Below are 16,214 nucleotides of genomic sequence, written 5' to 3' on the forward strand. Positions count from 1 at the left end.
ACACAAATATTGTATTACCATTTTCTACTCCTTATTTATTGTGAAATTTTAAATAACAGCAACTGTAGAACTAGAAGTATTTCCTTCGTTTATTTATTAATTTTATTTTAATCTTTTTTTTGGTTTTTTTTTAATCAATTGTTACCTGCGGTTGGGTTGAGGGAACTAGGGTCGAGCTTAAAATCTGAGATATTCTGATTCCTGCATGCGTGATTGTGAGTTGGAGAGAGAGAGAGATTTATGTGTGTACCGCTCCCTTCTGTTTAACTATTATTAGCTGCAAAGTAAGCCGCTGACAACGCAGCATCTCGTTTGTTTAATATTTTCTCTCTCTCATCATCACCATAATCAATATCTCCATCTCCCTCTCTCATTCATATGTTTGCGGTTAGTGTTGTTCCGATGTTCTTCTAAAGCAATCATCTTTACTGTTATTATTGCATAATTTAAAGGAATAAAAATTAATTTTATCCAGCACTCACTCGTAGGTTTCTGTTTCCCGTTCCATCTTTCCAGTTGCCCCTCCCATCTTTTTTCGCCCCCGGTTCTCATCTATTGATTTCCCTCTCTGATTCCTGCCCTCTTCTAACCCCAACACCTGGAAGGAAAAAAAAAAAAATATCCCCATCTCCTCAACTGCAATCCCAAAATCCTCGAACCACACTTGCCAGTCCCCACCTTATCGGTCCAAACATTGCGTACACAGTAGTCCCCCCTTCTCTCTCTCTCTCTCTCTCTCTCTATTTCCTTTTCTCAAGGGTAAGGGAAAGGGGGAAGACGGAGAAAAGAAAGGAATCATAAGAACAAAGCGGAAGAGTCCTATAATTTCTTACAATAGTCCAACTACCACTACCTCTACTGGCAGTAACTAAAAAGAGATAAGAGGGAAAAAGAGAAGGGGGGAAAAAAGTAGAAAGTGCATCATTGAAGAAGGAAAGGGTTTTAATACAAGTATGCAACAGGGAGGGTCCCAATATGGGGTGTCATCGGAGATGACGCCTTTCACTGGAGCTGACAATCCAACCCACATGTTCGGAGGAGGAGTTTCCGGAGGCTCCGACAACTTACAGCAGCAGCAAAAGAAATCCGGGGATGCAGTGTTGGTAGCTCAAGCAGCGTCACCCATCAGTAGCCGACCACCTGCAGCTGCCTCTTCATCGGGGAATTTCGAGGAATTGGCCGGCCCAGCGTCTGGTGGCTTTACAGACGACGATACCCTTGCTGGGGAGGAAGTGGAGCGAGGCATGACCGGAGGGAACAGGTGGCCACGTCAAGAGACTCTAGCCCTTTTGAAGATTAGATCGGAGATGGATGCTGCCTTCCGTGATGCCACTCTCAAAGGACCTCTCTGGGAAGACATCTCCAGGTACCTTAAATTCCCTTACGCTGATACGATACTGGGGGTTATGAAATAACCGACCCCAGCCCACCTCTTTTATCTCTCTCTCATTGAGTTCACATAAACAAGAAAGAAGAAAAAGGACATAGCCCTAAGAACAAATCTGTGTGTAAATTCCTTCCTCGCACGCTCTCAATTAGCTGTCTTTTGGGCAAAGCGAATTTCGCGGTTCCAATTATCCGCTGTGTTTGTACCCAGTGTAAACTCAAACCATCAACCGCCATTGCATAGGTTAATGCTCTCTAAAAGATTCTGCAAATGTGGAGTCTTTCCCCTTGGGGTGGAGGGGAATACGCATATATAACTCATATAATCTTTTCTTCCTTGCATGAAATTGAGCGATTTTCGTGCTGTACGGTTGTGTGGACGCAACGGAATTCGAGAATCGGAATTTCGGTGTTATCATAATCAACAAGAAGGAAGAAGGAAATGGACCGCTCCCCACTCTCCTCGCCTTTTCCCCCTTTCTCTTTCCTTTACGATCTGATCTTCGTACCACGGATTTTGTATCTAAAAACACTGGTGCGACTGCCATCTGCTGCTGTTGAGCAGAGAAATGGTAGCAGAAGCCAGTAACTAGTAGTTTCTTAAGGTTATCGGGGTTTTCTCTAATTTGATCCCCCAACCCCAAGTCACACCGTGCTTCCTTTTCCTGAATTCTGATCTATCATGAGTCATGAGTCATGAGTCACAAGTCACGAGTCACGACTTTGGCATCTTTTCTCTCTGAATTCAGAACCAGGGGGGTTCACCAGATCCATTGCATCAACCCAACCAATCCCGGTTGCTTACAAACAAAGTAATTAATTAATAAATCAATTTCTTTATGAAGTACCTCAGCGGAAAACTAAAATTAAAACACTCTGATTTCTATTTTTTTGGTAAAAAAAAACTCGGATCTCTCTCTGTGGAGCCCTCTTTCTCCCTTTCTCAAAGGACCGATGTCTATCTGTATTCCATACTAAGAAAATTGTAATACAAGGATAGCTGGCACACCAAAAAAAAAAAAAAAAAAAAAAAAAAAAAAAAAGAGATAGCTTGCACATACGTTATCATAATCGCGGGTAGCCAAGATTTGGGTCAATTAGGGGGTTAAAGAAAGAGGGAGAAGATTTGGGTCAATTAGGGGGTTAAAGAAAGAGGGAGAGGGTTGCGGTGGACTGGATAGAGTGGGAAGTGGGAACCTTTTGGGGACTACAGTGACCCAAATTTATACATCCACCCATATCCACGCTCTCATGCCGCTACATACATTGTCCTCCTTCCATTTATCTTCTATGATCCACCATTTCTTTCTTTCGCAGTAGTTATTTGGCATTTTGTTGGCATGTTCGATATACAGGAAACTAGCGGAGCTGGGTTACGTCAGAAGTGCCAAGAAATGCAAGGAAAAGTTCGAGAACGTCCACAAATACTATAAGAGAACGAAGGAGGGTCGTGCTTCCCGTCAAGACGGCAAAAGTTATAGATTTTTCAGTCAGCTCGAAGCTCTCCACAGTGCCAGCAGCAAAACGGGCGCCAACCCCATCATTCCTACCGCCACGTCTACCCTGGCCCCAACTCCCATGGCCACTACCCTCGACCCCATCATCGGCACCACGACTAACCCAGTTGCCGCTCCTACTTCAATTGGTTTTGGAAGCAACAACCCAATTGTCGTCTGTTCTTCTGGAAGAATGCAACCTACTACCGCTACCACTGTTGCAACTAGTACCAAAACTGCTACAGTATCAACCACAACAGCTGCCGCCACGAACCAGGGCGGAGTTCCTCGTTTCGGGCCTGATACTAGCGCTCAGATAGTCCAAGCCCCTGGGACAGGGATAACTGGTTCTGTCAGGGTGGCCACTACCATCCCAGCAGGTATCAGCTTCTCCTCCAACACCTCCTCTTCCTCCTCATCTTCCTTTTCTTCAGATTCCGAGGACGACGACAAAGATGACTTGGAAGGGATGCCCACCAACACAGAGAGCCGCAAACGGAAAAGAAGGTCGTCAAGGGGAGACAGTAGCAGCCGCAAGATGATATCATTCTTTGAAGGATTAATGAAACAAGTGATGGAGAAGCAGGAGGCCATGCAGCAAAGGTTTCTTGAGACCATTGAAAAGAGGGAACAAGACAGGATGATAAGGGAAGAAGCTTGGAAGCGACAGGAAATGACAAGGCTGAGCCGGGAGCACGAGATCATGGCTCAGGATCGAGCCATCTCTGCTACAAGGGATGCAGCCATTATTGCTTTCCTTAAGAACATCACTGGTCAGACCATACAATTGCCGCCGCCCATAAGCATCCCCACAGCCCCACCACCACCGCAACACACTAGCGTTATAGCGCCACCTCCGCCGCCCGCCCCACAACAACAGCAGCAGCCGCAGCAGCTACAACAAAAACAACAGCAGAAGCAGCTGCATCACAAGCCACAAGTTCACCAAACAGGAAACACCGATGAAGTCATCCGGTCTAATCAACCACCGACATCTGCAGAACTTGCCGTGGCTGTCCCTGAGCATGAGCACCAACTGACCATGGCTGTCCCCGAGAAACAGCACCAGCCGCATCAGCTGCTGGCACAGGAGATGGTTACTAGTGGAGGTGGGGGAAGCTTCGACCCGACCTCGTCTAGGTGGCCAAAAGCCGAAGTACATGCTCTTATCAAGTTGAGAAGCGGGCTGGAGTCGAGGTACCAAGAGGCTGGGCCAAAGGGCCCTCTATGGGAAGAGATATCTGTAGGGATGCAGAAGATGGGTTACAACAGGAGCTCCAAAAGATGTAAAGAAAAGTGGGAGAACATCAACAAGTACTTCAAAAAGGTGAAGGAGAGCAACAAGAGACGCCCCGAAGATGCCAAGACCTGCCCTTACTTCCACCAGTTGGACGCGCTTTATCAGAAAAAGATTCTCGGGGGCAGTATCGGCGGTAGTTCTAGCAGCTTTGGAAACCAGAGCAAGCCAGAACAGCAACAAGATACCGTGGGCCCAAATTCAACCACAACGACAAGCCTTTCCGGAAGAAGCGATGTTCTTGCATTAATGCCGCCGCCCCCACAACCACCACTAACTCCCCAAACATCCTCCGATGTAGAAACCAAGAACCCCAATAACAGCAGCAACAATAACAAAAGTGATGCACATACCAAGGTGCAGACCAGTAACGGAGCGTTGATGGCGCCGAGCTCATTAGAAGAAGGAAGCAGTGGTGTTGGAGGGGCGGCACCGGCAGCATCAGTGAAGAAGGTAATCTTTGTTCTATGATTCATACGTGCTACGGGACCCAGTGCTTTTCTTTGTTTTCGGTCTCTCTCTCTCTCTCCCTTACCCAAAAAAAAGCCCCGCACCACCAATGATGATGATGGAATTGATTCTTGTCTTTGCATTGAAGCCAGAAGACACAGTGAGGGAGCTGATGGAGCAGATAAATGGCTATGATAAGATGGAGGAAGTTGACAGTGACGATCTAGATCAAGAGGATAATGAAGACGAGGATGAAGATGACGATGAAGATGAAGAGGCAGAAGAAGAGAAGAAGCTAGCCTACAGGATACAGTACCAGCAGCAGAACGCCAACTCCTCCAGTGGGGGAGGTAATGCGGCAAGTTCTTTCTTGGCCATGGTTTAGATATGTTGTTCCATGTTAGTTTGGTGGATTTTCTGATCCAGCTCACCTCCTTCCTTCAAAAGAGAAATGTACCATATGTATTATGTGTCTAGGATCATAAAGAAGATAGAAGATAGGAATCCTGCGATTGAACCTTCCTCCCTGCTATATCATCTTCTTCATTCTTCTTCACTGAAAGTAGAGGGTTTAGGAAATAGTTACGAGATGCGGAACCCTAGAACATGGTGGCTGCAATCGCTTTTTCTCTTTTATTTATTTGTTGTTGAATAAGGATTCTGTTCAAAACTGAAACGGAACCCACTGAATTGGAGTGAAAGGAGACAAATAACCTTGCCAAGCAGCAGCAGTCACACAAGACACGATATAGCTTAAAACAGCTTCGAGGGTTTTTCTTTTCTTCAGGTATGTCTTTTTTGGTGCGTGGAAGGATGGGTTTTCGTTGTAGGACGACAGAGGGGGAAGTGCGGAACACAGTGAAGCACCAATAGCATTAGAGGAGAAACATCATCATTGGAGAAGCTCCGGCCTGCACCTGCACTGCTTGCATTTGGTTGGCTATATGACGCTAGATATATTTCCTATTTGGCTATAAATTATTATTTTCTTATTGTTATTGATTTCATTGTTATTTATTCAATATTCAATATCTTTTGTTATCTAATTTCAGTGTATTCTGTTATTTTTATTTAGTTGTGCAAGTAATCCTGTGCCGTACTGGAGTCTTTCTGTCTCCTTTGTATTATTTGTGTAAGCAGAAAAAAGTAAAAATGAAAACTATTTTTTTTTTCCCTGGAGGAAAAAGGAAATAAGAGTTATCAATAATAGGCTAATAGCGGGAAAATCACCAAAAAAAAGTAGGGAAACTTACATCCCTCACCCTTCGCCCAATTACATTATTTTCTCTCTTGTTTCGTTTTTTACATTTAAACCCAAAAACTGATATCGTTTTACTGGTTTGAGGTTTTTTCCGCTAACTTGAACCCAATTTTTTTAAATCCCTAAAATACCCTTCTTTATACCCTTCAACCTACGAAAGAGAAATAATTTGGGGTTTAGGATTTAAACTTTGGTCCGTGATTCCTCTCTGCGATACCTCACTGAATAAATTCCAACGAACATGAAGCTGTTCCGACGATGGGACATTGGTCATCGTATGTAGTTCCGGAGAAAGAGAAACACTTTGGGGCTTAGAGTTTAAACTTGGTTTGCGATTCCTCTCTGCGATACCTCACCTAATACATTTGGGCGAGCATGAAGTTCTTCCAGGGATGGGATGTTGCTCACCGTAGGTAGTTCCGGCGAAACAGGGGCTACGATTCTAGTTGGTTGTTCTGGCGAAACAAGGGGCTGCGATTCTTGTAGGTTGTTCCGGTGTTGGTTGGCAGGGGGCTGCGATTCTCTGCAATTTGATTTCCGGTGTTGGTAGACAACGAAACCGGTGAGTCTCGTCTCGTCTCTGCAATTTGATTTAATGCACTGGATTTCAGACTTTCAATTTCATGCACTGCAATTTGATTTCATTCACTAGATTTTAAACAATTGGATTTCATGCACATTGCTTCTGGGTTCTCACTTCTCAGTATATGCTTACTTTTCCCCCAATTTTTCTGTTGATTCCACAATTCATACATGATGGTCATGATGTTTCTAATTCAGATCTGCTAAGTGATGTCAATACTGTGCTCTCAGTAAAAGGCTAAGTAGATGATCAGCTAAGTTCCCATGATTGAGGTCAACGTTCTCTTTCAATTTCTAATTCACATCCACACATGACTTTTTTAATGCAGTGAACCAATAGCAGATTTTCAAGAATTCTATTGCCCAATCTAGGATGACTAATGCTTGGCTAACTAAACCCAAATTCAAAAGTGTATCAGGGATATTACTATAACCCCTACCATGTCTACTATAATACGATCAGCGTAAGCAATTTGTTCAATTGCCTCATTGACTACACCTTTGGGTTGTAAGAAACCCTCCTCTAGTTTCTTATCTCCCCATTTCGAACTTATTTGATGTCCCTATCATCAACATGGTGCGAACTTGCTATACTGGTTCAATGGAAAAAGTCTCTCTTATTCTTGGTTCTTTTTTTTTTTTTTTTTGTAACACTGTTGAAACATTTTGGTCAGAGTCTGTGACTGAACAAGAACTCTCTTTTGTTACACAGAGTCTCTCACTGAAGCAAGAACTCTTTTGTAGAGTTTTAGGCTAATACAAGCATGGATAGGAATCACATCAAACAGCTATAAGTTCCCACAGTTCAGGAATTGGGGACAAAAATTGAACCAAATACCGCATACCTTCGCTTTGCCGGAGAGTATCTATTTTCGCTGGAGGCTATCTACTTTATCGGAATGTATTCCACACTTTGCTAGAAGAAAGAACATCTTTTTTTTTGTTGGAGAGGGTAACGTTCAGTTAGGGTTGGGATTTGGTGATTTTTTTAAGGTTCAAAAGGTTTTAAAAGGGTGAAACAAGTAGGAGGGTAGTTATGTCTTTTAAATTCGAAAGTAACACCAATGAAACAGTGTTAGTTTTTGGGTTTAAATGTAAAAAATGAAATGAGAGGGGGGGATGATGTAATTGAGGCAAATGTGAGTGGTGGTGGATGTAAATTTCCCAAAAAAGTAATAGCGGGGAAATGTTGCCCTTGTATATTAAAGTTGGTATCTTTGCCCTTTTTAAGCTTCCGATGTGGTCGTGGCATGGTTTCAAGTACTGGTCTGGGATCGACTGTATCAGATCGGGATCGACTGAGACCGATCCCTGATCTGATACCGATCCAAATCGATTATCCAAATGGTTTCAAGGGTAAAATAGTAAAAAAATAGTACTTCTTATAAAAAGGGTAAAATAGATCGATACCCACCGATCCAGATTGGTATCGAATCGGTATCGGTCTCTATCGATAGAGACCAATACCGATACCAATACCGTCCCCTAAATCTTTGGGTCGTGGTCATTCCTTGTGCAGTAGTCTCTCTCTCTCTCTCTCTCTCTCTCTCTCCATTCATTTCAGAAGAATCTCTTTTAGTGTTGCTGCAAATGTTACCTTTCTTATTAAAATCTTCACCTGTCTTCCCGAGTTAAAATTAAAAAAGATATTTTATTGCATCTAATCAATTGTTTGCGTTCACCTCCTACCTGAAATGAAATTAGGGCTGCCTGAATTTAGTTTTGAGTATGAAGTGATTCCAAAGGGATGAAACAAAAATATTACATTCTCAAAAAGAGAATTAGATTTTTTCTTTTCGTAAAAAAAAGAGAAATAGATGTAAAGAGAAAGAAAGGAGTGCATATGAGCATAAATATGGGGTAAGTGTTTTTGGGTTCATGGGACTGGGGGCTTCAATTCACCACCCTCTATTAGCACATATTTTACTCAACTTGGGATTCTTCTTTAGCATAGCTGATAGGTCACTGTTTGTTAGTCACAGTTGCTTCCGTTCAATTCTCCTTCTTTTGACTACCAACAATCCTCACTTTCTCAACCAACTCATTTCCGAAGGGACCTAATTTTTTATCAAAGGCCTTGGCTCACTGCATTTCTTCCTTGGTGTGGAAGTGAAACCAATTTCTATTGGAACAATACTTTCATAGGAAAAGTACGCTTTCTACCTCCAAAAGGCTCAAATGCATCCTTCCAAGCCATCTCCACTCTAATGGTAACCAAGACTTGTGATAATAATCTCTTTGTTGATGATCAATTCTATTGAAGCATTGTTGGTGGCCTTCAATATTTGACTTTTACACAACCTGACATCTCCTATGGGGTGAATTCTGTTTGTTAGTTTATACATGTAAAACAGAAAGCCAATGGTATCTAAAGTTAACTCAATGTAGCTCTCCATGCAATAGAATAGATCTACTTGCTGTACGTGTCATCCTACATTAACCGTGATGGGCGAAGGATGGTGACCATCACCCTAGAAAATTTTTACCCCCAAATCCAAGGATAGCAATGGAGATCCTTAAAGACGCACACTCTCAATTTTTAGATATAGAAGAGAATAGAAAGAGAGAGAGAGAGAGAGAGAGAGAGAGAGAGAGAGAGAGAGATTAGGTCAAAAACATGTTTTTACTGTGGCCAAACCTCTTGTTATAGAGTTTTGGCCAACAAGGGTTCCTAATCCTCTTGAGTCTATATTTGTCCCAAGTGGCGACCCACGAATGAATCAAGTAAAATATGGTTTAACCTAGTTTGATTAACATCTCTCACTCGCACACATAGGGCGAATATACTCATTAATTTTCCATTCTAGAAGTCTCTCTACGACATGTGCCTCATCATACAGAAAATAAAGTGTGTAACCTAACAAGATAATACATTGGGAATACTATATCAAGCTTCCATATTACCAACATAACATATCACTCAAACAATCTGGGGTACGCTAAAAAATCCAATTACATCAAATCTAGCACTCACAATCCCTCATGATGAGCAGTGCTAACTTCAAAACATGTAATGAGTTCATGACTACGTCAAAACACAAATACATCAAGTTATCCTAGAAATGAGCCATAAAACAAAGGTATAATTTCAAATAGTTTTTCCTAAACCCACATGTCAATTCGACTATTCCCACTCACTTTCTCAATACTGTCCTGCGCTAGACTGCATCATCCATGATCCTAAGGAGCACATGAAAGAAGTGTCATTAGTCATCCTCTTTATGATATGGTCTCAGGTAAAGGGTATCTATATGATCACCTCAATTTGATCTAAGTGGCTCACACAATGACGAAAAAGGGATCCATTCAGTCACTCTCACAAACAATCGTAACAAAGCACATACATTATAAAATGTATGCTATAATATTTCTCCCACTAAGGTGGGTATATCAGTTATAAAATAAAAGGAACACCATACAAGTCTGGGTTTAGTCTCATTGTCAAGCTCCTAACCTGAGCCATTCAGTCTGGTTGCCCCTACGGTGTCTACTTGAAGTCATATACTCGACTATAAGCAGGCTACATTGAGATGTGGGATCTCTGTGTTTGATCAGAGATTGGTCTCATCTTAGCTTTTACTAAGGCACCACTTAGCTTTAAAAGTTGTTTGTTTATCTCTATCTTTAAGAGTCAAGGTGAATTTGACTCATTTTACTCATTATTTCCAAGTGCTAAGGTGAATTACCCATGTGATTGGGTCAATTCCAGCCTGGTGACATATTCATAAAAATAAAATATATACACACGTAATCACCCAAGCGAAGTATGTCTCATAGATAAATCAATTAGTGTTAACAATTATGTCTAAAGAAATGTCAAAACTCAAGATACAAATCATATATATCGAAGTTCTAGATTCCTAATATAAGTAAGAAAAATATCCCAAACAATGGGCTTGGTTAATGACCATCCCATGCTACTGTGGAGATATGTTTCAAGACAACTTTCCCTTGTGCAACTATGTCTCGAATGTAGTGACATATGATGTCTATGTGCTTGATTTTTCCATAGAATTTGGGGTCCTTAGTGAATGCCAAGGCTTTCATACTATTATAGTGCACTAGCACTGCATCTCCTGAATAAGCAGTAGGTGAGGATAAGATTAGTGATTCTAAGAAGGTATCGAAAGATTCTTTTCACTGCCTATCAGTGACCTAGTTCTAGATTATTTTAGCAATGACTAAGCATACCAAATGTAAGCATATATTTGGATGCATGCACATCATCGCTTACATCAAGCTACGTTTCGCTATTGTATAGGGTACTTTGGACATTTGATTTTTCTCTTCATTAGTCTTAGGGGTCAAGGCTTCAGGCACACAATCTTGTCCATGGGTTTAGATTTGTCCATATGAAATTGCTCAAGGATCTTCTTTATGTAAGTTTCTTAAGAGAAACCAAGAAAATTCCTGAAGTGATTCCTCATGATCTTAATACCTAACACAAAGTTGGCTTCACCTATGTTCTTCATCTAAAAAATAGAGAACAATCACTCTTTAGTAGCGACAATCATCTCCATGTCATTTTCAGTTAACTGAATATCATCAATAAACAATGATAAAATAAGAAAACTTCAATAAGACCATTTCACATATACATAATGGTCATCTTCAATCATTTTAAATTCAATATAGGTAACGGTATAATGAAATCTAAAGTACCACTGCCCAGACGATTGTTTAAGGCCATATATAGAACGTTTGAGCCAATAGACTTTGCTCTCTTGTCCTTTGACCTCCAAATCTATTGGTTGATTCACAAAGACCTCCTTGTCTAGATCTCTATTGAGAAATACAGTTTTTATGTGAAAAGTGTTCAAAATTCAGAGAACGGCTAGAAGGAGGCAAATTGAGACAATCCTCACTAGAGGGAGAAAGTGTTATTGTAATTTACACCATGCTTTTGAGTATAGCCCTTTGCCACAAGGTGTGCCTTATATTTGTCAATTGAATTGTTTACTTTGAATTTGACCTTTAAAAGTTATTTGTTTCCAGTGTCTTACACCCAAAAGGGAGGTCACTAACTCCCATACTTGATTCTTACTTATAGAACTCAGTTTATCCTCCATAACAACTAACCACTTATCCTTAGCAAATGAAGAGAGCGCCTCTCGCAAAGAAGTAGGGCTCATCCTCATCATTTGGAACACAAATGACAACTTCCCCTTCAATCTCAAAACGACGATGGGGAATGTGCCCATGAGTGCTCCTACATAAAGGAATCCTTATGATCGTCTAATGGTACACTCCTACTAGTTGGTAGAGTCCCACCAGGTTGATGATCAATCTCACTTTATTATAGGATGAGTTAATTTCTCACCCTCGCCAAAAGTAGGTAAGATCCCTATTGGCGTTACTAATGCTAGGAAAGTTTGTCTCAATAAAGTTGATATTGTGTGACTCTATCTCCATCAGTCTTCCATTAGAGTGTTCACTGTATATAACATAACCCTTCGAACTATTAGAGTATCTAATAAAGATGTGTTTTCTAGCTCTAAGGCCAAGCTTTTTAAACTGATGGGAGGAATTATGAACATGACATGTTGATCCCAATGGTCACATATGCCTGAAGTTGGGCTTTACTCCCTTCCATAACTCGTAGGGGGTTGAAGGAAGTGACTATGAAGGCACCCGATTAAGGATGTATGTTGCAATCAAAAGATCAACCCCCCCCCCCAAAAGATATTGAGCGCTTGGTTTGTGCCATCATCGATCTAACAATATCTAATAGTGTCCTCCTACTCCTCTCCGCTATGCCATTTTATTATAGAATATAAGAAATGGTCAACTGTCTACAAATCTTCTTCTCATATATAGTTCTTTAAACTGGTCAGATAGATACTTACGTCTCTGGTCAGTGCACAGAGTTTTTAAGCTAATATAACTAATCGTCAACATCTGTTACGAAACATTTAAAGCAATCTAATGCCTCGTGGTGGTAAGAAATCAAATACCCATAATCGTATTGGGAATAATCATCATTTTGAATGTGAGAGGCATTATGCATGCCTTTACATTCATAGGTCCGTAAATATATAAGTGGACAAGCTCTAGAGGTTGGGTAGCTTGGACTATCTTTCTAAAAGGCTTCTGATGAGCCTTACTTGCTAGACAAAGCTTGCATGTAGGGAGGTTAACTTTAGCGAGTGAACCTAAAATGCCTTATTTAGTTAACCTAGCCATCCTGTCTCGCCCTCAGTTTCTGAGTGTAGCATATAATGTAACAGATTCAAAATTATCACATTTATTAACTATATAAGAAAGAAAATGAAGTAGAATCAATCAAATATAATTTAAAGAATCCATCAATAAAGGATCCACGTCCAACCATTGTACCATTAAAATAAAACTCTAAAATGTAACTATTTGTAGGTATCATGGACCTCCGTCGGGATCGAGATATGGCGTGTAGCCCATGTACACACGCTGGGGTTCGACCCTAATGAGGTGAGATAGTATTCCCTGGTCATCAAATGCCAAGGGGGGATACACGTTATGGGTAAAAGGGAGTTGCCACCTAGAAAGGGTCTAGGACCCATAAATGTCTCCCCCAATCAAGGGTGAGACTAATGACTTTGATGGATAAGACTGGTTTGCACCAAGATTCTGGACAAGTGTCAAGTGATAGACTGGGAAGGTGTTAAGTACCCAGTCTGCCCGCCCCTAAGGCTGGTCTCTTTTTGTTTGTCCAAAGTTTATTTGTACCCTACTAATTAATCCTAAATCTAGGTCACTGAAAACCCTAAACTAGGTATCTAAGCATGACATGCGAAAACCCTAAGCCAAGTGACTAAATTATGCTAGCTAGGTTATGATGCAAATAATGAAATGATTACACTAATTAAAAATTAAAAACCAAAAACCCTAAATGATTTAATCAATGAATTATGAGTGTTAAATTAAGCTAATTAAATAAGCCTAAACCTAGGATTAGTTTAGCAACTTACGAAACCCTAAATTAAACTAATTCGATTAATTGAGCCTGACCTAGATGGATGATCAATGAATTTGTGAGATCCTAAATTGAATGAATTAAAATGGTTAATCTCAATCCCTAGTAATTTGTGAAATAAATCATTGCAATCCTACTTAATCTAATTGGTAAAAAGATTTATAAATTAAATGAGATCTAATTGATTTATAAAAGTGAAATGGATTAATTACATTAAATGAATGCATTTTTACTAATCTACCTAATCTAGTATAGGAGGATTAAACTAAACCTAAGGTTTAATTAAATTAATTATGAAACCTAATTGGACTAATTATGTTTACCTTGAGCTAATCCTAAGATGAGTTAAACATTTTTCAAAACCCTAGTTAAGCTAATGAGAAGAGAATATTTTAACTAATTAATCTAGTTAATTATCCTACATTAAATAACTAATTAGTTGATTGATTAAAATAAACAAACCACTAGAGGGAAAAAGATTGGTAATTACACAAGTTTAATAAATTGAATTGAATGAAGAAATCACATGCAGTGATTTAAAAAGCTAAATTAACAAACCACAATTAAATAAACAATAGTTGAAATGACTAATTACGTTAACTACATTACTTTAATCAATCTAGATTAGTACTACATTAATGCGAGTGAGGGTTGGAGTGCAAAAGATAGGAGATAGTAGGAAAACCTAAATCCCCAATACGCACCTAATGCTATGAGCTAGTTTGAGGGGGGCCAGCCATGCCCTTGCTAACATGCGCCCTAGACTACGTCCCATACTTTATTAAAAGGAAAATAAAATAAAATCATTTGATTTTAAAGTTTAAAATTAGGGGAATCCCAACCCCAAATTTTAGGGCCGGATACATTACAGACCTGAAATCAAACCAAAATAGATAAAATAAAAATAAAGAATGAAAGGAGGGGAAGATTCCACACAGAAAATAGAAATGAAATAACAAGTTGTGGGTATTACAAATATGGACTATCTAATTAGCAAATTAAAGAAATAACAAAAAACAAGAAAATAAAATAGGAAGAAGAAGAGAAGACGATAGCTAGAGATGGATTTTGGCAAAGGGAAGAAGATGGGAGCTGTAGTGGTTCAGATTTCAGTTATGAAAAAAGGTAAGTGGGAAGAAGTAGGGGATGATTTCAGTTATGGAGAAAGGAGGGGGAGAAGAGGAGAGGATGAAGGAGAAGATGAGAAGAAGAAGAAGAAGAAGAAAGAAGTTGCAGGTTTATGGATTCAGCAGCAAGGAACAGAAGAGAAGGAGAAGGTGAGAAGAAGAAGAAGAAGAGAAAGAAGTTGCAGGTTTATGGATTCAGCAGCAAGGAACAGAAGAGAAGGAGAAGGTGAGAAGAAGAAGAAGAAGAAGAAGAAGAAGAAGAAGAAGAATAAGAAGAAGAAGAAGAAAGAAGCTGCAGGTTTATGGATTCAGCAGCAAGGAACAGAAGAGAAGGAGAAGAATGAGAGAAGGAGAAGAGGTGAGTTGCAGGTTTGGTTAAGGAAAAAGAAAGGAAGGAGAAGGGGGTGGAGAGGGTTCGGCCATGGTAAAAGAGAAAAGAGGAGAAGAAGAGATGGAAGAAGAGATAAAGAAAAGGGAGAAAGGATTAGGGTTCTTGGATCCTAATCCAAGGGCCTAGATCTAAAGGATAAAACAATTAACAATTAAGTAGAAACATAAAGCCAAATGTAAATTCAAAATCAATTTAAATTAAAAAAAACCAAAAAAAATAATTAAGTCTGAATGAACCTAATTACATCTAATTGAACCATATTAAACCAAATTGAAACTAATTAAATCTAATTAATCTAAATGAACCAATTAAACCTAAATACACCTAATTGAACGAGTTACATCTAATAAACCATATTAAACCAAAATGAAACTAATTGAACCTAATTAATCTAAATGAACCAATTAAACCTAATTAATCTAAATGAACCAATTATTAATGAATTAGAACCTAATCTATTAAATTAGATAAACTAGTTCTAAATTGCAATTAGGAGAAGAAAAATAGCTTAAACCCGGCTTTCATCAAGAAACAAGGGGAGATAACCCTTGTGCTTCAAGCCCCAAATCGAGCCGAATTGGACTAGATCTCCCAGCTCAAGGAAGGATTAATATGTTAAATTTTTAGACTTGGAGAATATTTGATTTTAGAGAGAAGAAGTTAGCCAAAACCTTGATGGGGCCATACTTTCTCCTAAATTCTCAATTTTTCTCCCCCTTTTTTGGAAGAGAGGAAAGGCTATACTTATAGCCTTGGGACTAGAGACAATTCTCTCTTATTTCCGATGTGGGACTAAAAAACTAGAGAGAATTGTCTAAAAAGGCTTGCTTTTGGACAAAGGGGTTTGGGCGCCATGTGGCACTCCTTGGTTGCTTGGAATGGAATCTGATACCAAACTTTGGAATCAACTTTCGGGGGTCATATCTTTCAAACTGTTAGTCAGAATTCGGTGTATAATATGTCGTTAGAAAGCTCAGTCTGAGCACTATCCAATGATGTGAGACACGATTGTGGTCTCGATCAGGAACCTTTACGAAAATATGCATAAAGTAGGGACCCGGATCAGATAATGAAAGAGAGAATCGGGCGTCGATTCGCATAGTTCTCACATCAAAGTGTAATGTCCGATTGGAGGGGATAAACGACAATAATCCATAACATCAAATTCTAATTTTTGAAAACATTTCTTCTGAAAGTTTATAAGAGAAAAATGGTCATTTTCTACTTTAAGCTTGAAAATTCTCCCAGTCTAATATGTAATTCTTTATATTG

The 16,214-nt window shown here is 39.7% G+C and overlaps 1 protein-coding gene across 2 annotated transcripts; it reads left to right on the plus strand.

Annotated features, from left to right (window-relative positions):
* The first annotated feature begins 280 nt into the window (after nucleotides 1–280).
* Nucleotides 281–5,675, plus strand: LOC122080347 (trihelix transcription factor GTL1-like). 2 transcript variants are annotated; one of them, XM_042647311.1, is made up of 3 exons: nucleotides 281–1,366; nucleotides 2,742–4,632; nucleotides 4,782–4,897. In XM_042647311.1, the coding sequence occupies exons 1-3, from the start codon at nucleotides 954–956 to the stop codon at nucleotides 4,791–4,793; spliced, it is 2,316 nt and encodes a 771-aa protein (XP_042503245.1). In that variant the 5' UTR covers nucleotides 281–953; the 3' UTR covers nucleotides 4,794–4,897. The 2 variants fall into 2 exon arrangements, with proteins under 2 accessions (XP_042503245.1, XP_042503238.1); XM_042647304.1 differs by having other exon boundaries at nucleotides 284–1,366; nucleotides 4,778–5,675.
* Nucleotides 5,676–16,214: the final 10,539 nt, after the last annotated feature.

This window comes from Macadamia integrifolia, chromosome 1 (genome assembly GCF_013358625.1).
Source record: "Macadamia integrifolia cultivar HAES 741 chromosome 1, SCU_Mint_v3, whole genome shotgun sequence".
NCBI lineage: Eukaryota > Viridiplantae > Streptophyta > Magnoliopsida > Proteales > Proteaceae > Macadamia > Macadamia integrifolia.